The following is a 25009-nucleotide window of genomic DNA, read 5'->3' on the forward strand; positions in this document are numbered from 1 at the left end:
ACGGGGCGTGCCTGAGCGCGTCCTCACTGCCGATTGGTGACCGACCGCCCGGTGGCCGGGGAGGTGCCCTTGCGCGAATTGGGAAAAGCGCAGCGATGGGGCGGATCCCGGGCGTCGATTGGCCCGCTCTCCGAGCCGGGCGTGGCGATTGGACGCGGCCCCTGTCATCCACGCGGGCAGGGCGGGGCTCCTGGCGGGACCAGGGTCCGGGCGGCTGGCGAGCGCTGAGGCGGCGTCATGTCCTCCGAGGTGGCCGCGCGCCGCGATGCCAAGAAGCTGGTGCGCTCCCCCAGCGGCCTGCGCATGGTGCCCGAGCACCGCGCCTTTGGCAGCCCCTTCGGCCTGGAGGAGCCGCAGTGGGTCCCAGACAAGGAGGTAGGTCGCCGCCGCCCGCCAGCTTCCCGCCTCCCCCTCCGCGCCCCGCTCGCCCGAGACCCCCGGCACCTTCTCCGCGCTCCGGGACCCCCTTCCGAGCCCGAGGGCCCCCTGTACGCGCCCCGCTCGCCTGAGACCCCTCGTCTGCGCCCCGGCACTCCCGTTAGTGTCCCGAGATCCCGTCGGAGGCCAAGGGGCCCCCGTCCTTGCCTCGGGATCCCGGGACCCCCGTTAGCGTCCTTGTACCCCGAACCGCTTCGGCTGGCTCCTGCTGCCCTTCCGGGGCCCCCCACGGCTGCCCTCGGTACCCGGGCTCCAGTCGCCCGCGCTCCAGCCCTTCCGGGGCCTTGGGCACTGTGCGCTCTGCCTGGTTCTCTCTCGGGGCGCCCAGGCCCGCCCACCCCCCGCGCGAAGTGCGCCCCGCACGGACAGTCCCACCCGCTCGGCCCGGGCTCTGCCCACCTGCGAGGTCATGTGGGAATTCCACGTCCACTGGTTGAGCTGCTGAGTGGAGCCCCTGCCCCATGGGGGGGGCGGCGGAGCGGACCCCGCGAGGTCTGGGGGGCGGCCCTTGCGTGGTGCGAGCGAAGTGCTGGGTTGGAGCAGGAGGCTCCGGATGGACAGTAAGGAGGGCGTCCTGGTGGGGGGACCGCACCTGCTTGGAGAGGCTCGAGCAGCTGTGGCCGGAGGGGTGAGGCTGGGGGAGGCGCTGAGCTGTCCCTGTTGGCGGGGTGAGTGCGGCACCTTCTGAAGGCCCTTCTGTGACCATAAGCCAGCAGTTCTCAGTCACCGGAGGCCAAGGGACAGAAGTCCACGCATTCCTGTAAATCAAAACCGTCTGAAAGAAGTTAGCAACCCGTGATTGTTGAAAGTGCTTTAAGTGACGAGCACCTCCTGGTCTGATCAGCCTCCCTCCCTCCCTGGGAATCGCAGTTTCGGCCGCAGGGTTTCAGCAGAGGAGTGGAATCAGGTGTGTGGTGGGGGAGGCGGGCAGGCGCCCAGAAGCTGGGGAGGGGCCGGGTGCAGGGCAGCGGGGAGGAGGGGCCCGCCTGGAGGTCAGTGGCCAAGCCATGGGCCTCCCTGGCCTCGGTCCCTTGTTGCCCTGTGTGACCTCTTTTCTGTAGTTTCACCCCTGGTGCTCCTGCTCCGATCAGCCTGAACCTTTGCTCTCAGGGCCTCCTTGCTTAGTGCTGGGGAAAGATGGAAGTATCGTGTCTCTCGTTGTCATACGAGTACGTGTCACAGAGTCCCTTACAGGCCTGTTGAGGAGCCTGGCACAAGTTCCTGCGGTCAGAGAAGTCAAAGTCGCACAGCTCGAGGTGGAGACAGGCAGGTGACCGACTCTCTTCCGCAGTGGGGGAGGGGCGGTCGTGACCCGCTGACGGCCCTGACTCTGCACCTGTGGGCACGTCACGTGTGGCCAGATCACCGGGTGGTCGCCCATGTGTTACAGAGGTGCGGAGTGGGGGGCAGCATTTTTCCATCGTGGCCCCTGCTGACCACGAAGCAATGAGAGGGGTCTGGAACTCTCGCGGAGTGCTGGTGCAGCTGGGTGGAAATGCTGGTGTCCGGGAGGTGTCCCTCCTTCAGCAGGAGATTCGTTCCCAAGCTGGAAGGGTGGCGGCGTCGCTCCAGAGCGTCCCCGTTTGGCAGGATTCTCACTCGCGATCGAAGAGCCAGGCCAGGCCCTGGAGGCCTTCCAGTGGGCGCGGGGGAGGGGAGCGCGGCGGGGGACTCGTCCGAGGTCCGGGAAGTAGAGTTTGAAATCCACTGGGGCATGGTCCCAGAGTCCAGACCGTAGCCGGGAGTGTCCTGGAGGAAAGAAACTTGGCAGGGGGCGGTGTGGGCTCGGAGCCTCCGGAAGCCCCGGGGAAGGGTGCGGCGGCAGCTCGTGGGCCACTAGCCTGGCGCTGCCGTGGAAGGGACGCCCCCTGCTGCGCGCTGCCCGCCGCGCTTCTGGGACACGGGGACCTTTGTGTGCCGGCGAGAAGCAAGCGTGCGATGCCGGCGGTGAGAAACAGGTTTGTTTATTCGTGGTGGTTTGGAATGGGGGAGGGGATTCAGAATTGGATAGACGTGGCAGGAGGGTGTCCCCTAGACCCTCCGCTTCCATCCACTTCTTGCCCTTTGCCAGTGTCATTGACGTGTTTGTGGGTGGTCCTCCGAGTGTCATCGTGACTCTGTTTCCCAGTGGGTCACCCTGAGGCCAGCCCCTTCCACATCTGTTGTGGACTTACCAGCTGCCTGACCCTGTGCCAGGTGGTTAGCTTGGGCCTGCAGGGACATCCCTTAAAAGTTGAAAATTTGGGGCGGGGGGGAGTGTGTGTACGCATGCATGCACAGAGAGATGGTCTGTCGCCCTCCGCTTCCCAGAGGGGTTCCTGCGGAAGAACACTCGCTACACACCGAGGAGTAGCAGTCTGCTCCCTAGGGGCTTGTGGGCCGCGGGCGGCGGTGGTGGGACGTGGATGGAGGCCGGAGCCGGGCAAGTTGGCAGGAAGCCTGGCAGTTGTCTCAGGGTTGTGTGAATGATGGTGGAGAGTGGGCTTGCGGTGGGCTCACTGGGCATGGGGCCGGAGGGACTTGGCACAAGTAGATGGAGATACTGAGTTTTACCCTTAAAAACTCTGCATCTTGCACCCCCCCCTTCGCATCTTCAGCACTGGGTGTAACCAACGATGATGGCACTTGGCATTTTGACACTTGGATACTCTGTAGACACAGAATTGGGAGAGCACAAGTGTGTCAAAGAAACAAACCCTGAGTTAGGAGAGATCATATTGGATGGGGTCACTGCCGGCCGGGGAAGGAGCCGTGGCTGCAGGAGGGAGACCTTGGGGTCTGCCGGGGTCTCTGAGGCCAGGCGGGGACAGGCTTGCTTTATGGGGGGAGGGACCCCGGCTGGACGAGGACCGGGTGGGAGGGTGCAGGCAGAGCCCCACTTGGAGGCGTGGGTAGTGTGACCTGACGTCAGGGGACGCATCCCCCTGGGTCTGCCTGTCTCAGGCTGAGGGTGGGTCGTCATCTGCGGGCCTGAAGGATGGACCAAGGGAGGTTAATGGGCATTCTGTTCCCATCCATGAGCCCAGACAAACAGGTCAGCCAGTCAAGAACAGGGTGAAGAATGGAATGAATTTGGGGTCCGTGTCCAGCCTTGTCACCGGTGACGGGGGCAACTGAGTCATCTAAGTCACATGGCAAGGGGTTCTCAGCAGAAACTTTCCCAGCACAGTCAAGGTGGTGGTGGGGTTCCACACCTGCTCTCCGGGACCCCAGGGGGCACCCTGCCTCCCACCCCCCAGGACCCATCTGCTGTTGGCTCACGGAAATGCCATAGTGGAGGGCCCCTGGGCGTGGGCTGTGGCAGCGCTTCTTCCCCGGGCGCACTTCTGTCCCTAGGCTCTGCGTCTTTTTCAGGAACCAATGGCGACGGGGGTCTGGGTAGGGGACACAGACGGGCTCTGTCCCGCGGGGGCGTGCTCGTCTCCTGTGACACCCGCCATTTTGCCTCTTCAGCCACATCATCTTGTTCCCCGTGCCGTCACGTGGTCTTCCCCCCACCCCTTTGAGCGGGGTTTTTAACAGTTTATTGGTTCCCTTGTTAATTAAGCAGTTAAATCTTTGAACAGGTCAGTTTATATTTTAGGAATTATGCTTTTACTCTTTAGAAGGGATTTTTTTTTTTTTAATTAAAGATTTTATTTTTTAAGCAATGTCTGCACGCAGCATGGGGCTCAGATCCATGACCCCAAGATCGAGATCGCACGCTCTTCCCACTGAGCCAGCCAGGTGCCGCTAGGAAGGAGTATCTTTCAATAAAGATACATTAATACAAACACTTTTAAATTTTATTTTCAGGATCTGTTTGCATCTGAGGAGCTTAAGACATGGTGGCGTGTGAGGGTCGGAGGGGTCTTGGTGCCAGCCAGCCAGGGAGCACCGTCGGCAGCGCTGCGGGGGAAGGGGGGGTGTCACGGGGCGTGGAGCGCGGGGGGCCCCCAGCCCCCAGGGAGGGGGCACAGGGCTCCTCAGGCTTTTCTTTTACAGTAACCTTTTTTGACCTTCCTTTAAACGCTTCAAACTCTGTATTTTCTGTTTTGATGTTGAGGGGAGACCCTCTGTCAGCTGTCCTCTGGGGCTGGGGCTGGTTCTGGAGTTGCCCCGGGCACCTTTGGGGGGCTCCTTGTGTGAGGGTTGGGCAGCGGTCGGCAGACTTCTCTCGGCTGCGGGTCGGGGGAGCCTGGAGTTCCCGAGGCGCTTCTGTTCGGTGGCCCTGGGCCGGTCTCAGCTCCCGCATCCGCCGTGGGGTTACTGAACCAGCCAGGAGTCGGAGGCCAGGGGAGCGTGAGCGGGGCTGCAAATTCCGGCCCCAGCCGCCCCATCCTCCATGGTGCCCAGCGCACCCTCCAGAAGCCACCCCTTGCCACCAGCTTCCTCCATCCCGTCCGCCGGGCGAGAGGCCCGTGAAGTGAGCGCGGGGCCCCGAGAGGCTAGGCTGGAGCCTCCTGTTCTCAAGGAGTCAGTCCCCGGGGGACCCCGGGGGGGTGGCCTCTGTCTGCCCAGCAGCCTGTGCAGAGGCTCAGGCAGCAGATGGGTCCGTGTGCACCACGTGCGGGACCCTCCCTCATGGAGCTCCCCGAGGTCCCTCGTGGGGGGCCTGCCCTGACTCCGTTGGCCCTGGAGATCCTGCATGTTGGAGCCTCAGCCCCCTCCCACCCTGGCAGGGACCACACGGCCTGGGCGTGCGGGGGGTCTCAGGCATAGGGTGTGGGTGGCGGGCCGCACCTGGGGTCTGGGCTGTGGGGCCTCGTCCATGACCCCGGGCCTTTGAGTCACTCGGTCTAGTTCCAGTCTCACGGCTGCGGGGCCCGGCTGTGCCTGTCCTGTTTGTTTGCTTTGGGGACACCTTCTCAGGCAGGCTATCTGTTCTTTGGCCGTACTTTTACTTTAGTCTCTTTGCCTGTTGCTTTATTTCATTCTCTTTAAATTGCTCTGTTGATAATTGTAAAAGTGCCTTTTCTGTTACACGATCAGCAAATTACCTTGTTTAAAAATCTTGTTAGTTTTCTGAATCCCCTCATTGCTTATTTAGAGTAATAAACTTCCGTATCACTTACATTGTTAAGGGAGCACGTTTTAAATTCTGGATGTGGTCTTATGTTTAAAAGTCGGTCTTCTGGGGCGCCTGGGTTAAGCGTCTGCCTTTGGCTCCGGTTTTCCATCCAAATGGCCAACAGACACACGAAAAAGTGTTCAATATCGCTCGGCATCAGGGAAATCCAAATCAAAACCTCAATGAGATACCACCTCACACCAGTCAGAATGGCTAAAATTAACAGGTCAGGAAACGACAGATGTTGGTGGAGATGCGGAGAAAGGGGAACCCTCCTACACTGTTGGTGGGAATGCAAGCTGGTGCAGCCACTCTGGAAAACAGTGTGGAGGTTCCTCAAAAAGTTGAAAATAGAGCTACCATGTGACCCAGCAATTGCACTACTGGGTATTTACCCCAAATATACAAATGTAGGGATCCGAAGGGGCACACGCACCCCAATGTTTATAGCAGCAATGTCTATAATAGCCAAACTGTGGAAAGAGCCAGGTTGTCGTCCATCGACAGATGAATGGATAAAGAAGATGTCACACACACACACACACACACACACACACACACACACACACACACAATGGAATATTAGCCATCAAAAATGAGATCTTGCCATTTGCAACGACGTGGATGGAACTAGAGGGTATTATGCTGAGCAAAATAAGTCAATCAGAGAAAGATAATTATCATGGGATCTCATGGATATGTGGAATTTGAGAAACAAGACAGAGGATCATGGGGAAGGGAGGGAAAAATGAAACAAGACGAAATCGGAGAGTGAGATAAACAATAAGAGACTCTTAATCTCAGGAAACAAACTGAGGGTTGCTGGAGTGGTGGGGGGTGGGAGGGATGGGGTGGCTGGGTGATGGGACATTGGGGAGGGTATGTGCTATGGTGAGCGCTGTGAATTGTGTAAGACTGATGAATCCCAGACCTGTACCTCTGAAACAAATAATACATGTTGATTAAAAAAAAAAAAAAAAGTTGGTCTTCAACTTGCCCAAACACCGCAGCCTCACGGTAGGCATGAGACGCGAGACCGTCTTTGTTGGTGGAGAGGGAGAGGGGGCGCGGGAGGGGCAGCACGAGAGGCCCCGGGAGGCGCCAGAGCCGGGCAGCAGGCAAGCTTTCCTGTGTGCACTGGCCTCGCCCTGGGTGGAGGCTTTCTCTGGTGGCGTCTGTGGCTGGCATTGCGGGGGGGTCACACAGAGCCTGGCGCCCTGCCACGGTGCAGAGGCCCGAGTGCCAAACACCAGGGCCTTCCAGAACTCACAGAAGGGAGAGGCAGTGGCAGGGGGTGTGCGGAAGCAGCAAGGGCGCAGTGAGCAGCCAGCTCACACTCACAGCCACTGGGGGACTCTGTAGATGGTTCTGGAAGGCCAAGGTGGGCCAAGACCTGTGTCCCAGTCCAGAAAGCAGCTTACGAGCAGAGAGGAAAAAAGAAAACGTGAGCCATGGGATCTCGGAAAGCTTAGACACCGCTCCCAGTGCCAGGGCTGTGGCCGCAGGGTGGTGTCTGGAAAGGGCCTCCAGCGGGGAAGGACGGGGGCCCGGGCCTCCTCCAGGACCATCTGCACGGTGCCAGCCCCGCTGGACTCTGCTTTGGACCAACACAGACTAGTGGGCACTTGGCACCTAACTCGAGTCTCCTCAGCTCCCCGCCTGCCCGACTCGTGGAGCCGCCTTGGGGGAGGCCGAGGCCCAGAGGGGGATGCGCAGAGCGGGGGGGGGGGGGGGAGGGGGGGGAGATGGGCGGAACCCAGCCTGGGGGCGGCGCGGGCTGGCCAGTGCCCCGGCTGACCAGAGTGAAGGAGGTCGGTGGGGATGAGGGGAGGCCCAGCTGGGCAGGACTGGCTGTCCCCTGAACCAGGTCCGGATCAGAAGCCCTCCTCCCTGCCTGGGGGGGGGGGTTGTGGGGGGGGCAGTTTCCCTGTTGCTGAGTTGGGCTAAAGCTCCATTTGGGTCCAGGAGCAGCTTTCCCACCGTGGGAAGCTGAGCTGCATCAGTGCCGGGACGGCCCTTCGGTGCTTCTGGCAAAATCTGAACCAGTTCTTAGCTTGTGTTAGTGAAGAGGTCTGAACTCGTCTCTCGTCCTCAGTGCCTGAAGCAGGGCCACTCGCAGGGCTGTCTGTTCCGAGAGCGCTTGGGGGACAGAGGCCTCCCCCCGATGCCCAGCGCCCTAGTCTCTGCACTTCTGGGGTGCCCATCCCCGTGAGGCCAGCCGCCTGCGCCCCGGCCTGGCCGCTGCCCTTCCCTCTGGTTCCTTACTCCGAGGAGCATCCGAGAGCATTTCCGGGCCTGGCAGCGTCCTGTGTGTGGGCCCTTGCTGGCTGGGCCTCCCCCCACTTAGCCGCCTTGCCTCACTTTCCTCGATGTGTACAGCGGGGTGCTCCTGGCCTGGCCCGCTGCAGGTGAATTCCTGCTGTGCAGTGTCGTGGGCCTTGTATGACTCGGATCCTTGCGTCCAGCACCAGGACAGCCCCAGCCTGGCCGTTCGGGCTCTGACCCCTGCCCCTGGCCCGAGCGTGCCCCAGGGTCCCTGAGAGGCCACCTGAGCCCTTCCTTGCTTGGGGCTGCTCAGGCTTGGACATCACCTGTGCCCTTGGTGCCCCCCCCACCCCGACCCCCACGGCATGGGGCTGGGGGGGGCCCCCCGGCCTGTGGGCCTCCCGAGCCGGTGGCCGAGCCCGCCGCCCTGTCTCCGGCCCGTGGAGGCCACCCCGGTGTCCCAGCTGCGCTCAGAGCTGGGTCCTGATGCTTGTCTTCCGTCCTAGTGCCCGAGATGCATGCAGTGTGATGCCAAGTTTGACTTTCTCACCAGAAAGGTGAGCTGGGGCCATCGGGCGGGGGGCCCAGGCCAGCATCGAGCCCCTTCCGGGGTGGGGGGGTGTGCACCCGGTTTGTCCTGGCGACCGCCTGAGGAGAGCAGACCGTGACTCGGCCCCGGGGTCCGCGTGCAGCTTGCACACCTGTGTGACCGTGCCAGGCGCTGCCACACACGTGGGTCTTGCCCCCCGAGGAGGGGGGTGGCCTGGCGGGTGGGCGGCAGGACGCAGAGTTCAGTGGCCTGCGGGGAGTGGGGCAGCAGGGTGGCCCGTGTGTGCGGCCGTCGCGGTGACCGCATCCCTCTGACGACTAAGACCCTCGCGGGGCCGGTGTCGGCGGTTGGGGGGGGGGGGCCCGTCCTCGGTCCCCTCCTCACCGCCGCCCCTGCCCCCCAGCACCACTGCCGCCGGTGTGGGAAGTGCTTCTGTGACAAGTGCTGTGGCCAGAAGGTGCCGCTGCGGCGCATGTGCTTCGTGGACCCCGTGCGGCAGTGCGCCGAGTGCGCGCTCGTGTCCCACAGGGAGGCCGAGTTCTACGACAAGCAGCTCAAGGTGCTCCTGAGCGGTAAGCCTGGGCCGCCTGGGCGCCACCGGCCCGCGAGAGCTCAGGCCCCGCCCCTCCGGCTCCCCACGGGGCTTCCGAGCCCCCTCCTGCGCGGGGCCCTGCTGTGCGGCTCGCGGGCCTTCTCCCCGGTTCTGGTCCGGCCCTGGCTGCTTCTGGAGCCTGCGGGTGGAGGGCTCTGTGCTCTTGGCCGGGGCCTTCGGGATGGGGCCCCCAGGGCCTGTCAGGGAAGGACGGGAGGTCCTAGAGCTTTCAGGGTGCACAGAGCCTCTCCCGACAGCGGCGCCTTCTGCTCTTCCTCCGTCACGGCCTTGCCGCCCCACCGGGTGGCCCCGCGGGCGCAGCCACGGCCCTGATCTCGCTTGGCTTCACTTCGTCCTGGGGGCGCGTCCCCCTGGGAGCTGGCCTCGCCGGGCCGGGAGGGTGAGGCGTGAGAGGGGCTGCTGTGTTCTCATGTCTGTTCTTCTGTCCCCAGGAGCCACCTTCCTCGTAACTTTTGGAGACGCCGAGAAACCAGAAGCAATGATCTGCCGTCTCTCCAACAACCAGAGGTAAGAGACAGAGTGCTGCCCGGCACGGACAGCTTTGTCCCTTCGACCCTGGGGTGACGTGCTGTGGCTGCTGTGTTCCCTAGGTTCTTGCTTCTGGAAGGGGACAGCCGCTACGAGATTGAAATCGCACGCATTTCCACCGTGCAGATCCTCACGGAAGGCTTCCCCCCCGGGGGTAAGTGCAGTAGGAGGTTTGGTGCCAGTGGGGGGGTGGGGGGAGACCTCTGGAGAGGAAGCCGCGGCCTGGAGGACGGGGTCTTGGGTCTCTGAGGGGCCTGCCCGTTGTCCTCTTGGGCTTGTATTTAGTGAGTGTCTTCAGGAACCTGCCAGGTAAACGGGGCTGAATGTGTCCAACAATGCAGAATTTCCCGAATGTGCCACAGAAAAGCTCTTCTGCCCTATTGTTGGCCTCACACCGAGGATAAAGCTCCTGGTGCAGTTGGCATCTCCCCTGTGCTCAGAAGGCTCTGAGTGGGGCTCATTGGGAACCAGCCCTTCTGCTCCTGTCAGGTGTCTGTGGAAACGAGACCCCCTTGTGTTTCCTCGCTGAGCTTCCCAAGCATTTCCCCCAGGTCTGGATCTTTCCACCCCGGCTTCTGCGCTTTAGTAGCTGTCCTTCCGTGGAAGTAGTCTGTGTTCTGTGTGGTGCAGAGTGTGCTGAAAAAAGTCCCTGTGACTGATTCCTTTGCGCGTTCTGTTTTCTGATTGGCTCTTGGTTGTTCTTCTCTCCTGCCTGCCTACCTTCTTGACGTAGAAAAAGACACTCACACTTACACCAGCCTCCTGGGGAGCCAGCCCGTCTCCGAAGGTCAGCCACATGCTATGCGCCGCTCTCCCCCGCCTGCCGCGCCGCCGCTCTGCAGTAGTCACTTGTTCGGTTGATTTGAAGGAGGTTGGGCCCAAGACGAGGGTATAAGCAGCATGACTGGAAGTATCCTGGCAGCAGAAATGGAGTTTATCCGCTCCGTTTCTCAATCCCAAGGGGGGCAGCTTTACCCAGTGTTTCAGAGTGTGCGTCAGCATCTGCCGGCCCCAGGCTGGCCGAGTCCGGGGGCCGCGGGGCGCCGTGGGCGGCCGCCCTCCAGTACTTCCCTGGGCCTTCACAGCCAGGCTCGCTCGGCTCCTCCAGGAGCCTCGGCCAGCTCTGCGCTCCCGTCGGAGTCCCTGGACGGGGAGCGTTCCCCTGCCTCTGGGCCCCAAGCACAGGGTGTGGCGTTGGCAGCACACCGGCTGCCCGTGGCAGGTGGGAATCGAAGACACCCAGGTACAAAGGGCAGGGCGTGGAGAAGCTGGGGGTCAGCCCGGGTGCCCCTCTGCCTGCCTCCTGTTAGGGAGCGGGGGCGGGAGGGGGCTCAGGAACGTACCTGGTCGGAGCCCCTCCCAGGCCGGTGAAGCCTCGTCTTCCTTGGCAGGGCCTTGGGGCTTATGGTGCCGCACACCCCCTTCTGGCATTTTTTGGGGTGCAGTGAGCCCTGCTCTGCCAGAAGTTTTCTAGAACCTTTGGAAGCCCAGAACCCTGTCTTCCCGGGGGTGGTACCGTTCTGAGCGGACGGCAGTCCGAGGTGCTGCCAGGCAGTCGCTGTTGTCGGCTTTGCCGGCTCCCTGGATGCTTACGAAGTGCAGAAGCGGCCAGAGGCGACGGGCTGTGCAGGGGGTGGGCGGAGCTGTGGCCGGCGTGCCCCCGAGGGGGAGTGGGCACTCCTGCAGGGCGTCTGGTCAGGGACCAACCTGGCGACACGCACAGATGGAACGTGGCCTCCCCGGCCTCAGATGGGACAGCACTTTACCGTTGCCATCGTACGGTGGCCAGGCCCTGTCCGCCGTCCGCGGGTGCCGTCCACGGTCCACGGGTCTGGGGGAGAGGCAGGCTCTCAGGTTTGACTCCGAGATCAGTGTCTGATGGAAGGAATCTTCCATGAGGTGGATCCCTGCTCAAAATGGCGTTTTCATCCTGAAGTCACAAAGTAGGAAAGCTGTAGGTGGACTTCACCGTGAGGCTTGGTCTGCGCGGACTTCTCCAACTAGTCGTGACAGAGAGCGCCGGCCTGTTCGTGAGCGGTGGGTTCTCGAGCGGCTGGCCCCGGCCTCAGGAGGGCCGCTCCCCCCCATGGCATGTTTGCAGGCACTCACGCATGCGGGTGGGGTGTCGGCACGTCTCTGCTGGGCCTTGCTCGCACTCTCCGTCCCCAGCGGCGGGATGGCTGCGAGGCCGGAGTGATGGCCCGTGTGCCCCAGGCAGGCCCTGCGCTCTGGCTGCAGGCGGGTGGGATTGGTATGCACATGGAGCCGGCCGGCCTGAGCGCAGGCGTCCCCACGGGGGACTGGGTGTCGCAGCCGTGTTTGTCTCACTCGGCTCAGTGATATGGCACGGTGCGGCCCGGGCCCTTGAGGGCCAGGCCAGGAGACTTCCTCTCCCACCCTGTGAATTTGGGGTCATCCACCAGAAGGCCTCTGGAGCACAGGCCCCTGCTCCCCGGCCTCCGGCACCAGCGTGAGGGGTGGGAGGGCGGGTGGAATCCTGGGTGCTTGGGGTCCCTGTGGGCCTTCTGACCTCGTCTCCCTCCTCCAGGGGGCAACGCACGGGCCACAGGCATGTCCCTGCAGTATGCAGCACCAGGGGCGGAGGGCATGACCCAGCTGAGGCTGACGGCGGGGGAGGACGCAAATGCCAGCAGGAGGCAGTCGACAGCGTGGCTGGCGGCCATGCACAAGGTACCTGGGCTGAGGCGGGCAGGGACGCGCGGGGTGGGGTGGGGGGCCTGGCCCCTTCTGCTTCGCGTGCAGGCCCACCTTTCCCAGAGGAAGCCCTGCCCTCCGGGGAGGGGGTGCCCATGCCAGCTCCCACCAGGCACGGGACCAAGCATGCCTCTCTGGTCACGTTCTAGGCCACCAAGCTCCTCTACGAGTCACGGGACCAGTAACTCCGTGCAGGACGGACCGTCAACATGGAACCGCGGAGCCTGCTGTCCGCACGCACAGGCAACTAACCCTACACGTGCTGGGAAATGCAATTCAAGTGTTTGGAGAAGCAGAAGTGCTTGCTTATCTAGTGCAATATGCACAGTTTATTAATGCTCTAAACAGCTTCAGGCTTTGGAGTTGGTGTATTGTCTCGATACTTAATTGGAGGTGGGAGAGATTGCATTACACTACTGCTAAACTATTTTTAGCATAACTTAAACCATGTTTTTATGGATGCCCAGGTTTACTAGAAGGTTCTGGCCCCTCAGTGTTCACTCTTGCACCGCGATGACTTGGGCAGCGGTAACGCAGGCCTGCTGTGTGTGGGAGCCTGGCTCTAGGGCGCCACTTTCCCATCTGCCCGAGCCCGTTTAGAGACTGTTCACTTGCCGCATCGCTAATTTGGGGCTACGAACAAACCTTCGATACTTCACTAAGGGGGAAGAGCCAGCTTTGCTTTTTGTACTTTTCACTTACTATTTCACTTTATTAAAATAATTGTACAACAATTTGTATATAAAGCTTATGATTAAAACCTATTTTGAAAATACGGATCGGTTCTGCCTCACTGTGTCCAGAAAGACCTGAGCTTTCATGCTGCAGCTCTGTTCTGGCTCCAAAACACAAGACTCGCAGCCGCCGGTGAGAGACAGCGGTTTATTGTGCACGTTTACAGGGCGCAGCGGGGGGCCGCCGGCACCAGAGGCCGTCCGCGGGGGCGCTCGCGTGTTGTCACCACTGTGTACAATCAAAGCTTGAAGGTGACTAGCTACAGCAGCGGGTTCATACATAAATTATACACAGGACTCCTACATGGAAAATAAAGCCTAAGCTCCTGGCTTTTAATGAGAAAAAAAATTTTCCAGTATCATTCTGGTAGTTTTGAATGGTCTAGTCAAAAAATACTTTTGGTATAGAAAAGTCTGTACGTACAGTTCAAACGAGTCTGGACTGGGCAAAGGTTACTGCGTCATGGCTGGCCCCCGCCCTCCCGAGCAGGCACCCCCCGCCCCGCCCCGTCTGCCCCCCGCCGGCCCACCTGAGCAGCAAGAGGCTGCAGGGAAGGCAGGGTGCTGGCTGGAGGCTCCTGGTTAAGGGCCCCGGCTCCTGGTTAAGGGCCCCGGCGCCTGCGCTGTGCTGGTCCAGCCCGGCACCACCAGCCTGTATGCAGGTGACCTACACCAATGCCCGGGACACACGCACCAAGCACCACCACTGACAGAAGTTTCCATACGGAGGCCCCTTTGGTAGGGGAAGGAAGAGATGCACGTGGTGAGGGTGGGAAGGGCGGTGGGGTGCCAGGACTTCCAGTGACAGGGCGGGCTCGAGCAGGGGGCACACCTGACTGCGGTTGCAAGTTTTTAGTGTTGGGGTGGGGGTGACATCGAGAACGAGGGACGGCCTTGGGGCCAAGTCAGTAAGAGGGTTCATCTTCATTGGCAACCAACCAGGGAAATTCCAGGGATTCTTACTGGCAACAGGGACAATTGTTTAGAAAGCTGGATATTTATTTGGATTTACAGTAATTGGCAAAATTCAGTCTTCTTGGAGGCAAAAGTACCTCTCCCAGTTATGGGCAAACTGAAGAAAGGGCCTCACCTAGAAACCGCAGGAATTTCACATTGTGGATGCTGTCTGCTGAAGTGAGCACCATTATAAACCATGTCTAGCTTCAGCTTTCCTGGAGAAGCAGCGGTCTCTGCCGGCCCCTCTGCTGGCAAGCCCGTGCAGTGCTCAAAGGGAAGGTCAGGCTAGCGTTCGCTGTCGGGGTTTGATCCGTGGATACAACTGGGAAGCAATGGGAACAGTCAGGACGAGGCCACGGCATGCTGAACGGAAGGGGCGCCCAGAGAGCCGCACAGCTGGCTGCCCTGTCGGGCTGACACTCGGCGGCCACCCACCATCTGAGGTCCCAACTCCCTCTACGAGTTGTACCCCACGCAGGACAGCCTCTCCTAGCACCTGGCACCACCCAGAACCCGCACCGGTGGCTCTAAGGTCCCCTCTCCCCTCCAGGCCGGCATCTCTGGGTCTCGGCCCCGTTCACTTCGGCAGAACAGAAGCCGCATCCGCCAGCCCCGCCAGGTGTGTGGGAGGAGCGCAGGGCACCTGCTCTGCTGAAGGGCGGAGGGCAGTTACAAACCCAACAGAGGGAGCAACCCGCACGCCCCCCACCCAGAGACGTGTCGGACCACGGAGTTGTGACGGGGGGGCGCTGCTCCCCAAAGCTCCTGCATCAGGGTGCTCAGGGCTCCACAGCAAGCGCCCCTGCAGCTCCCACGGAGTGAGCGCGGACCTGCCGGAGCCTCCTGCCGCCTCTGCAAACTCGCCCACTCGCAGAGGCGGCGCTGAGGGTGGAGAATGGCCGTCTCCTACCATGTCGCCCCACAGGATCTGCCCCCACGCGGAGCCCCGGGCCGGGGAGAACAGGACGGGACCGCCGGACTGACCAGGCCGAGCCCAGAGCAGCGAGCTCGCAGTGCTTACTTACCCCCAGCAGGTTCTTGGGCACGTAGCCCTCCCGGTCCCCAAGGCGAGCCCACCACCACTCGGTCTCACTCTCGTCCTTGCGCCGCAGGATGGTGATGGCATCCCCTTCGTGGAAAGACAGCTCATCGCTGTTCTGGGCCTCATAGCCCCACAGAGCGTACACCACTCCTTTGTTCATCACGCCCAGCTTCTCCTGCACCCCTGGGATGAGACAGTAAGCACGCGGTCAGGGGGCCCTGTCCCCACCCTTTCTCTGCCCGGCAGGCGTCGTCCAGCTCCTGAAGTGCTGGGGCCGGAGACAAAGGTGTGCTGCTAGCCGAGGCGCTCCTTAAGGTCAACCTTACAACCGCCACCTGGAACAATTCCCAAAAGTCAACCAGGAAGCCACCTGACTGCTCCTGGGTGTGGGGAGCCCCCAACAGCGGCCGCAGAGCTCCATGCCCCCACACCACAGCCACCAAGCCGGCTCCTGCCTGGAGTGACTGCGGGGACCCTAAGAGCCGGGGTGGGGGGGGTGCGGGCAGGGGGGTGGGCGATGGCCCGGCTACTTCCCGCCACCCTCCTCCTGGCATGGCTGTCACTGTGACTGTGGCCTCGGGGAGCTTGGGGCCCACTTCCATTTGTCATGGCGTCCCCAGGGTCAAGGGCAGGGCTGGGCAGAGTTAGGTGTGGCGCAGACGACCCACAGCAGTTTAACCCCTGGGGCAGAAGTGCTGTTCCAGCTCCCAAAGTCTGATCCCACGCAAGTGCCTTAATTAAACCAGAACGAGCCTCACTCCTCAAGCGGCGCACTCCTCATCGATGGTCACCACAGGACGGGGATGGGGGGCTCCCACCCTGGAGCACCCTCGGCTGTGCTTCAAGCCCTGGTGCGCCCCAGAAATGGACAGGCGGCTGCCGCCCAGCCCCCTATGCCCCCCAGCTGCTCCACCCAGGGGGCCCGTTGACACAAAGAGAAGTTTGTTTTTAGAAATTTGGCAAGAATCTTTCTGATAACATGGATTTTCAAACATGTTTTTAGGAATGAGCGTAAGGGACAGCGTGACCTCCATTCTGATGAGACTGGGGCTGGGGGGGCTGCTCCCCAAGCAGAAGCAGGCTTCTCCCTGCGCCGGCAGCCCCACGCACACATCCGCGCCGTGCCCGGGGGAGGGACCTGCGGCTCGGGCCGCCCGCGCGCCCACGTACCGTACAGGAATTGGGAGCACTGGATGTAGCCTTCCTCCATCTCCTCACACTTGTCCGCCGCAGTTTCAATGTCACTGATGGTGGAGGCAAAAATGGCGGCGCCGCTCTCCACCAGCTGTTTGCAGAGGTGGACGCTGTTGCAAGAGGCGGCGCAGTGCAGCGGTGTCCTGCAACGGAGGGCGGGTGAGCGCGCCGCGAGGCACTGCCCAGGCCGCCAGGGACCTCCAGGGACCCCACGGGCTTCGGGCTTGGTCTTTTTAATGGCCTGGTTTCTCCTCACCCAGTGTCTCAGGCCGCACGCGCACTGCTGAACGGGCCGGGGCCCCGAGGGGCCTGAGCAGCAGCCCACAGTGCGCCCCGCGACAGCAGGAACGCACGGCGCGACGCTGCACGGGCCCCCGCGGGGCAGCGGTGGAAGGCGTTACGCATATTTTGCCATAATTTAAAAGACCCAGATGTTCAAACCCCACAGACAGGTGCCTGAAGTTCACAACAAAATCTACAGGAGACCCAGGGGCCTGCCCAGCAGCAGGAGGGCCCTCCGGGCAGCCACGCAAATGTCCAACTAAAGCAGGACTCTGAGCTTCCTTTCCATACCGGTCACCCGACCATTTAAACCAGGTGAAGAGGGGCGCCTGGGTGGCTCAGTCAGTTAAGTGTCTGCCTTCAGCTCAGGTCATGATCCCGGGGTCCTGGGATCGAGCCCCGTGTCGGGCTCCCTGCTCAGCGGGGAGTCTGCTTCTCCCTCTCCCTCTGCCCCCGCCCAGCTTGTGCTCTCTTTAATAAATAAAATCTTTAAAAAAATATAAAATAAAACCAAAGAGTAAAAATCTGCCAAATGCGCAGCCCACACCATTAATAATCAGGTACGTGCAACGCACGACGAGAGCTGTGCCTTCCCCCAGAGAACCCGGAGAGCTGGTGCGGGCGGCCGGACAAGGCAGCCTCGGGTAAGGTGCTGCGCAAGCCCATGCTTTCCTGCCTCTGCACCTCCCTGGGTCCTGACGGCTCGGGGCCGCCTCCTACTGTAGACCGAGTGCCCCGGGGACCCTCACCAGCCGTCGCTGTCAGCGGCGTTCACATTGACCCCGAAGTCCAGCAGGAACTTCACGATGTGGTGGTGGCCGGCGCAGACGGCGTTGTGTAGGGGGGTGATCCCTTCGTCGTTGGGCTTGCTAGGGTCTTCCACCTAAGGACACAGGGTGCTTGTGAACCCCACCTCCCAGCACACAGGGCAGCCCTGGCCTGCAGCTGCAGCTCAGCTCACCTCGTAGATGATCCTTTGCACCAGGTCGAACTCCCCCTCCAGAGAAGCGTCTAGGAGCAGTGCCAGAGGATTGAACCGGACTCTCAGCCCGTGCCCCGTCCGCTCTGAGTTCGGTTTCTTCAGGTTGGTCCGTTTGCTCTGCCGAGAAGGAAGCACACTTTTGATTTAAAGGTCATGTGCCAACGCACCCAGCCCTTGTGGGAAGGAGGGACAGGGACGGAAGCTGGAGCTAATGCGTGCACCCAGCCATGCTGAGCAGCCCTGGCATCAAGAGGAATGTCCACTCGCAGGGCCCCGCCAGCGTGCCCTGGGGGAGAGCGGCTCAGGGGCTGGGCCCTGGCTCGTCAGAGCACCCGTGGTGGGGAGGGAAGTGGGTGACAGCCAAGCTCGGGAGTCAGCAACTCATTCCTACCAACTACAGCAGACTCCCACTTCCCCCTCTGCTCCAACACTGACCTCCCACCAGAGGGGCCTGTCTAGAAGGTTCCTCTCGTGGCCTGCCCTTCAAATTCCAGCGCAGCTTCCCTTCCTGGGGGAATCTGACTGGGTCCTCGGTGAAAGCTCCGCGGCCCCAGGCACTTCTCTAGAGCCCCATCTGTGTACTGCCATACTCTCCTCCCCTCGGCCTCAGGGCGGCAGGGACGAGGGCCAGGCAAGCCCCACCGCTCCCAGCACTGTGGCTGACACAGGCAGGTGCTCTACAAACACTGGCTGGCTGACTAGGAAGCCGTGGCCCTGGTCTAGGACGACACCCACCGTAGAGGCTCCTGGTGGGGGCACAGCGGGGGGCAGTGCTGGGGGGGCTTGGTCTTCCCCTGGTGAGGGGGCCTCGGCCCCAGGGCTGGGGACCTGCTCTGTGGATGGGGCTGTGGCCACGTTGTTGTTGTCATCCTCGGCAGGCTCAGCCGTTTGGTGGGTGCTCTGGGGACAGATGAGGCCCTCCGGTTCAGGGGAAGGGAGCTCGTTGTCATTGGCGTCCGAAGACGGGGCAGGCTCAGCGGGGAGCGGGGCTGTGGGCTGGGCAGGGCTGGCCTCTCCCAGGTTCCCGTTGGTCGTGTTTCCATTGTCCACGTCGGCCAGCGTGCCCATGAAGTCCTGTGAGGGGCTGGGCTGGTAGAAAGGGGTGCCCTCCATGCCCCCCGCCAGGGTGTTAAAGCGCTGGTACAGCAGCTTCTGGATGTTGGGCCCACCGGGGCCCTCGGGCTCCGTGATGGAGCTGCGCTTCTTCAGGGGCCGCGGCGCGTTGGCCAGCTTCCGGCGCAGGGCCTCTAGGTCGGCGTCACTCTGGTAGCGCAGCGGCGAGTGCACGATGGGTGTGAGCTTGGTGGGGCTGAGCGGCCGCGGCAGGCTCTCCACGGTGCCCGAGCCGGTGCCGCCGTCTCCGGGGGCGGCTGGGCTGTCCTGCTCGGGCTCTTTCTCGGTGCTTTCTGAAGGTGGCTGGGGCTGCGACGTGCTTGGGGCCAGTGCCCCGTGAAGAAACGGCAGCGGCGACGGGGACGTTGAGCCGGAGGGCAACACGGGTTTGCCGTACACTGGAGGAGACACAGAGGATGGGGGGCAACGGAGTCCTGTCATTGCATGGCTGTGGCTGAGGCCGACTCTTCAATCCCCCAGGAACCCTCTGATAAAAGACCCCCCCCCCTCCCTGCTGACTCCCTTTGGAAGACAGAGTGTCTCTCTCACCGGTTTTTACATTTGGACTTCCAGAGTCTGGGCTTTTTCAAATGAAAAAAAAAAGTGGTTACAGACCCGACCTCCCCACCCCAAACAAACCCTCCTTGTTTTCTGGCCAAGGAGGAAGACACCATCTCTAAATAGCATCTGACCCTCAGGCTCAGTCTCGCGCTGTGGAACATAGGCTGCCTCAGACAGGAAGGTTCTGCCCGCCGGCCCAGGAGCTGTCGAGAACGGGGCCAGAGCCCTGCCACAGGGTGAGCAGGGAGCTTCCGCTGGGGCTCAGGGTGGCTGGGCACTCCCAGGAGTCTGGAAGCTGCGGCGCACACCCAAGAATGTGTGAGGAGGCCCTAGCCCAGCTCTGACCCACAGGACCCTGCTGTGCAGGTCACAGTCACTATCTGCCCCGGGATGTATGAGACCAAGCTCTGTTCTCTCACCTGCATCCCCAGGACATGTCGGCTCCTAGGGCTCATTGCCCCTCACCACACCAGGGCTCTTCTCCCCTGCGGGCACGGGGTGGGCTACCCCAGCACCAGACACACCCTTGCCTCCCGTCCAGGGGCTTGGCTCAGCCTCCGCCAGGTGGCCAGGAGGACCACATCCGGGGCAGAGCCCTGCCCTTGGAAAGCTTCTGCATACGTTTCCACAAAGCAGGAGAAAAAGGAAATTCTGGGAGCTGGGCTTCCCAAGTACCACAGGGAGGCAGGTGCTTAGACAGGAAGGGAGAGCTTCCTATGTGAGGCTGCTGCAAAACCGCTCCATGCATGTCACCTTTTACCCCAATCCCACGTGGACATCTAAGGCCACACTGTACGTAAGAATCAAAGTTTTAATCCTAAATAGTGCGTGGTCCACACATAAGGCTACAGATTGGCATTTTAAGTAAAAGTATAATTTGTTAGCCCCAAGACAAGAGTACGAACCCACCATACCTGCTTTAACAGACTTATTTAAGGTGCTGTGCACTGCTGGCTGGTAATTCTTAGGAGGTGCGGCTTGCTGGAGGTACATGGAGTATATGGAACTTGAATTCACTGTCTGGGGTCCTTTCCTGGGGGACTGTGGCCTTGACCCTTTATCAGCCAGAAAGGGCCTAATGGCCACAGTCAGCGGGAGTTCGGGTTTGCTATCCCCAGCTGGGAATGCAGGGGGCCCCGCTGGTGGGTACGTGGGACTTGGAGGCACAGAAATCCTCTGCTGAATCTGCTGTGAGGAACCTGGTGGGTGGCTGCTGGCCGCGGGGGGCAGTGGGGTGGGTTTCTGCCGACTGGGCAGGCCGGCGCTGGGCCTGGGCAAGCTGCCTTCCTTCCTCCTCTCCAGGGAGTTTGTGGAGCCCGGGCCCACGGGTGCAGGACTTGGGTACGTGCCGTAGCTCGGAGGCAGCTGCTTGCCGACACCAGGGATGGGGGGTGGCACTTTACCCATCTCCACGCCCTAAATTTAGATGTTAAGAAGAAAAAGTCACCCTTTGAAAAGTTAAGCATATTTCTATTCATAGTCACAAGAGAATACAAAGTAGGACTTGTAATCCTTCCAATCAGCACGTGGCCAGGCACAGGACACGCTGTGGGAATCAAAGGTGGCAGGCCCGTTGCCCACCGGCAGCAGATCAACTCTGACACATTTACACCGGCGTGCTGCTCAGGGGCTCGGGGTCCATGAACGTCTTCAGACCTGGTCATACTTAGACACTCACAGGATGAATTTGCCTCATGAAACCTCTCACCCCTTACATGAAAATGAAGGCTCAACAGTGACACAGAGAGGATCCTGTTGGTGTTTTGTGATAAAGACAAATGGCCTACCAGCTTCTCCGTGGCTCCTAAAGTTGACAAGGGTGTTGGCTGGCTGGAGACGGTCCCCTGCTTGAGAGGACCCTCCATGCTTGAGTCCTTCCAGTCCACACCAGTGGGCTTCACTGAAGAGTTGGAATTTTGTTTCAATGTCGGCCAGTTTCCATCATTGGCTTGAAAAGAACACAGAATTTGAGTAGAATGTTTCCTGAAATTAGTGGAACCAACCTAAGAATAACCCCTTGTGAGAAGCAAAGATCACCTTCTGGGAGATCACATCAGCTGGGGGCTCCACGAACCAGGCGGCCGACCACCCCCTCCCCACACACAGGCCAGCACCCGGCAAGCCCGAGGGTGGCGTGCACTGGCAAGGCATCGCTCTCACGTGTACGGAGACTCGATGACCGCGCACGGGGCTGCTGCGACCCAGGCGAGGGGCCAGGGGACCATGGAAACCTTCCCAAGCCCCCATCTAAATACAGGTCAAATCCACTACATCAACACCAATAAGTAAAATAAGCATCGGCACTTAACTTTTCAAACATAACACCAATTACATAGAGCAATTAAAAAAATCTGTCTTTTGACTTCATAACAGGTTTGACTTGTACTACTTGCACAGTAAAAGAAAAATTTGACTTTCATCTGTTAGAATAATTCCAGATCACAAGAGGCCGGCACAAGTTCCCACTGATCGGAGTAGCAAGCTATTACTCTTGTTGCAGTGATTAGAAAGCTAGTCGAACCCATGTTTTTAGGAAAGCCACTGAAAAGATTTTTTTTTTTTTTAAACAATGCATTTTCCAAACTGAGAAAGGGTGCAGAAGCAATCCCTCCTAGCAGTCACAGTGACATAAATAAGTTACAGCATCTGCAGGGGTCGGGTTATAGCCTCTGACTCAGGCTCCTGCTCCTCCCGACCACAGACACCGGTGAGGGACTGGACCCAAGTGGGGCAGACCCCCCTATCAGCCACATGAACGGAACAGAAATCAGAAGGGACTGTTTGGGGCCCTTCTGACGGGAACAGCACCTCCCTTTCCTCACTCCACCAGCCAGCACGAGCAGGTGGGGAGAACTGAGAAGCAGCAGGGAAATCACTCTTCCTCAGGACAACAGTGCTTGCGAAAAGAGCTGTGACCCGTGAGACGGGGAGTAAACGCTCACATGTGCTCTGAGCACAAGCGCAGAAGGTGCCTGTCGTGCAGTGAGGGGGGCAGAGCCTCAGGGCCCCGTGGGGCCCTGTCAGGGGCAGCCTCCTGCGGCTCCAGGCTGCAGGGTCCAGGACGGTTCCAGCCAGGCTGCAAGGACGCTGGTGAGGCATTCCAAGGCCCCAGTCCAAACCACCACCTTGCTCTGCGTGACCGGTCAGCCTCTTCCAGGCATGTGCCTTCACGTCCCCTTGGTTGTATCTTAGGTGTGGGGGTATGTGTGGGCCAGAAGCACACACAAGGTCACCAAGGATACACGGCGATGGCCACAATGGGCTGATGGGGAAACAAACAGCGCCCCGGCAGACTCGGGAGGGAGGGAGGGGCCGGCCCCAGGGGTCTCAGGGAGTGTGGTCAGCCAGCTGCTTCTGAAATCCACAGCGATGGGAGGTTTTATGGAAATCAGCCACAATGGGACTGAAGATGGAACTGGGAATTTCCTTCTTCAGGATGAGGCAGGGGGTGCAGAATGAAGATCATTTATTTTCATTATAAAGAATTATAAAGGGACAGTAATCTTCAAGTAGGATGGGAGGTTCTTGTATAGGAGCTAAATCTAAAGTCTTTAATGAACTCAGAAAATCATCTTAATTTCTCAAAAACGAAACCAAAAACCCCTTGCTGTGCCGGCATCTGTCAAACCCTTCCTGAGGAGGAGCTGGTGTGTGTGGCCCAGCCCAAACTTCACACCTGTCTGTTGAAGGAAGTGTGGCATTTTTTTCAAGCCTAGATGGGATGAGCAGACCTTTGTCAGTTTGGAAAACAAATGATTGCTGGGTTAGCAGTATCAGAGAGGGCCAGAGCGCCCCACCGGGCCTGCCAGCCAACATACGGTTTGCAAACGGGTTTGCAGAGCGCCCTGAGGAGCTGCAGTCAGGCCCGACGTCAAGGTCTGACACTGTCCACAAGCTGGTCACTTTGGGCTTCCCACGGCCATCTGTGTGACACGGAACCAGAAGGACAGTCGACAGTGTAAGTCAGAGTTCCCACGGGGAGATTTCTCCTCCCAGCTCCACACCGGGGCCAAGATTCTGCCCCCAGTGTGGGGGGCACAGCTTGCTTGTGTCCAGTCACCTTGCATGGTGGTGGAAAGACCTAGGCTGCAGCTGAACTTCTGCGGGACACATTCTCCGGGTCCTGTAAGGGTGTCTTCTCCCAGCGACCCCTGTGAGGTGGCCCAGCACACACCCACAGAGAAGAGGGGAGATGTCCTTGGCCCAGGAAGTGTTTGAAGTGAAGTCAGCAGAGAAGGACTGGCTGTGCTAATTACCTGCCACTGGAAACAGACAAGTATCTACTCCCACTGTAGGGTGGTTCAAGCTATAAATAACAGCTTCCCTAAGAAAGCTGCCCTTGGAGATTCGCACCAAGCACACGCTCCGGGTGGCTGCCGCGACATGGCCGTGGAAGGAGCGGAGCCCAGGGGTGTGGCCTATCCTGCCTGGGTCAGAACCAACCCCGCACCCCCCAGCAGGCGTGGCAGACCTGCTGCTGCTCAGACCAGGTGCTGGGCAAGAGCCCACGAGCAAACAGAAGCCTGCACAGATCTATCACCAGTCCTGACATCAGCCCTCAGCACTGCCCAGTTCAGTGTCCTAAGGGAAGGGATGCCGTCCTGTCGGTACCGCGCTCCGCGATTCCGTGTGCTGTGGGGAAATGCGGCAGCCCAGCAGCAAGGAAGTCTTACGGCAGAGAAGCGCTGCCTTCTCAGTGTTTAGAAAACAGCCGCCTTCTTCTGACAAAGGAGAGCAGACTCTCGCTGGAGAGCCTGACCTGCCCTTGGTCGGCAAGCATCCCATCAGGAGAGCGACACGCCAGCCCGGTGCTCGTCACACCACACGGTTTGGCGCGGCTGAGGGCCACCGCCACGCTCTATCGACCTGTGCATCGATTACGACCAGCCGGGTGGGGAAAGGGAAGACCGGCCCTCGTGCACTGTTTCCGGACAGGCCGCCCCTCTGTCTGGGGGGCAGCAGGCTCGAGTGCCCTCACAGGGAAACAAAACCCGTGGCACGAGAGGATCTGGCCTTAAGTAATTCGTGTTTTGAAAAGCCACACAGTAAAGACGTTCAGCTCAATAAAGAGAATCTGTCCTCAATTTAGGGTCATATTATTACTGCGGTGGCACACATGTCCCAAACTGGCCAGAAGACAAAGGGCCTCGGGGGAGACAGAGGGTGGGCAGAGCCTGGGGTGCTGTGGGGGACTCCTCCGAGGCTGCTGACCTCCATGGCTCTCCCCCAAGACGAGGACCCGGGCCACTCACCAGATTTGGATCTTCCATGGGCAGCACTCGAGGCAATAGTAAGAGACTGGGGCTTTATTGGGTCCCCTGGGACAGAGTAGCTGCCGGCGCTGGGCACCTGGATGTAAGGCCCCACCGCAGCAACCCTGCCAGGGGTGCTCAGCGGCGACTGCGGGGACGACGTGCCATTCACACGGCTCAGCTATAGAACGGGAAGAAATGAGAGTTAAGGTTCTAAATGAAAAGAAATCACAAGCCTAGTGTGACAGTCTGCTCTCATGTGAACCACTCACTAGATCATGTGCCCTTAAGAAGCTCCATCATCCTGAAAAATCAGTATCTAGAAAGGGCAAGCATTGAAAGAAAGGCCACAACCCACAGCCCCGTATGAGTGATTCTCTCTTTGACATCTCCTACCCATCTGTGAGCGAGGAGAGACAGGAGCTGACGGCAGAACTGAACAGCTTCCCAGGACACCTCCACGGAGCCCTCTTCCCTAGGGGATGCCCTCCCTCTCCTAGGTGGGCAGAGGCGTTGGTCAAAGCCTGGGCTCTGAGCCTGGCTTCAAATCCTGCTTTGCAACACTTACTCACCGTGCTGCCCTGGGCAAGTGCAAGTGACTTAGTCACTCTAAACCTCTGTGCCCGTGTCTGGAAATCATGATACGGCTTCTTGTAAGGACTGAACAAGCCATGCCGGCCCTGGTCAGCCCTGAGGACAGCTCTGCTGTTCTCAGCAAGGACACCACGCTACA

At 60.3% G+C, this 25009-nt stretch overlaps 2 protein-coding genes across 9 annotated transcripts in view; one reads left to right on the forward strand and one right to left on the reverse strand.

Annotated features, from left to right (window-relative positions):
* Nucleotides 1-167: 167 nt before the first annotated feature.
* On the forward strand, nt 168-12934 carry ZFYVE21 (zinc finger FYVE-type containing 21). Of its 3 annotated transcripts, none has more exons than XM_036101686.2 (8): nt 168-375; nt 8260-8310; nt 8707-8875; nt 9348-9423; nt 9507-9598; nt 10178-10231; nt 11993-12135; nt 12309-12934. In XM_036101686.2, the coding sequence occupies exons 1-8, from the start codon at nt 238-240 to the stop codon at nt 12342-12344; spliced, it is 759 nt and encodes a 252-aa protein (XP_035957579.1). In that variant the 5' UTR covers nt 168-237; the 3' UTR covers nt 12345-12934. The 3 variants fall into 3 exon arrangements, with proteins under 3 accessions (XP_035957579.1, XP_035957580.1, XP_077910407.1); XM_078054281.1 differs by lacking the exon at nt 168-375 and adding an exon at nt 1049-1345; XM_036101687.2 differs by lacking the exon at nt 10178-10231 and having other exon boundaries at nt 170-375.
* A 93-nt stretch (nt 12935-13027) lies between these two features.
* The window catches only part of PPP1R13B (protein phosphatase 1 regulatory subunit 13B), a 92374-nt gene continuing 80392 nt past the window's right edge, over nt 13028-25009 (reverse strand). For 4 of the 6 annotated variants that reach the window (XM_078054275.1, XM_078054274.1, XM_078054273.1 and 1 more), the window contains exons 9-18: nt 24277-24457; nt 22843-22947; nt 20812-20972; nt 19939-20440; nt 18086-18861; nt 17330-17467; nt 17118-17251; nt 16063-16229; nt 14876-15075; nt 13028-14172 (exon numbers count right to left, since the gene is read on the reverse strand). In XM_078054275.1, the coding sequence (XP_077910401.1) occupies nt 14131-14172; nt 14876-15075; nt 16063-16229; nt 17118-17251; nt 17330-17467; nt 18086-18861; nt 19939-20440; nt 20812-20972; nt 22843-22947; nt 24277-24457 (2406 nt within the window). In that variant the 3' untranslated portion in view covers nt 13028-14130. The remainder of the gene's footprint in view (nt 14173-14875; nt 15076-16062; nt 16230-17117; nt 17252-17329; nt 17468-18085; nt 18862-19938; nt 20441-20811; nt 20973-22842; nt 22948-24276; nt 24458-25009) is intronic. The other 2 variants (XM_036101640.2, XM_036101642.2) reach the window with 2 other exon arrangements.

This window comes from Halichoerus grypus, chromosome 8, assembly GCF_964656455.1.
Source record: "Halichoerus grypus chromosome 8, mHalGry1.hap1.1, whole genome shotgun sequence".
NCBI classification, from domain to species: Eukaryota; Metazoa; Chordata; class Mammalia; order Carnivora; family Phocidae; genus Halichoerus; species Halichoerus grypus.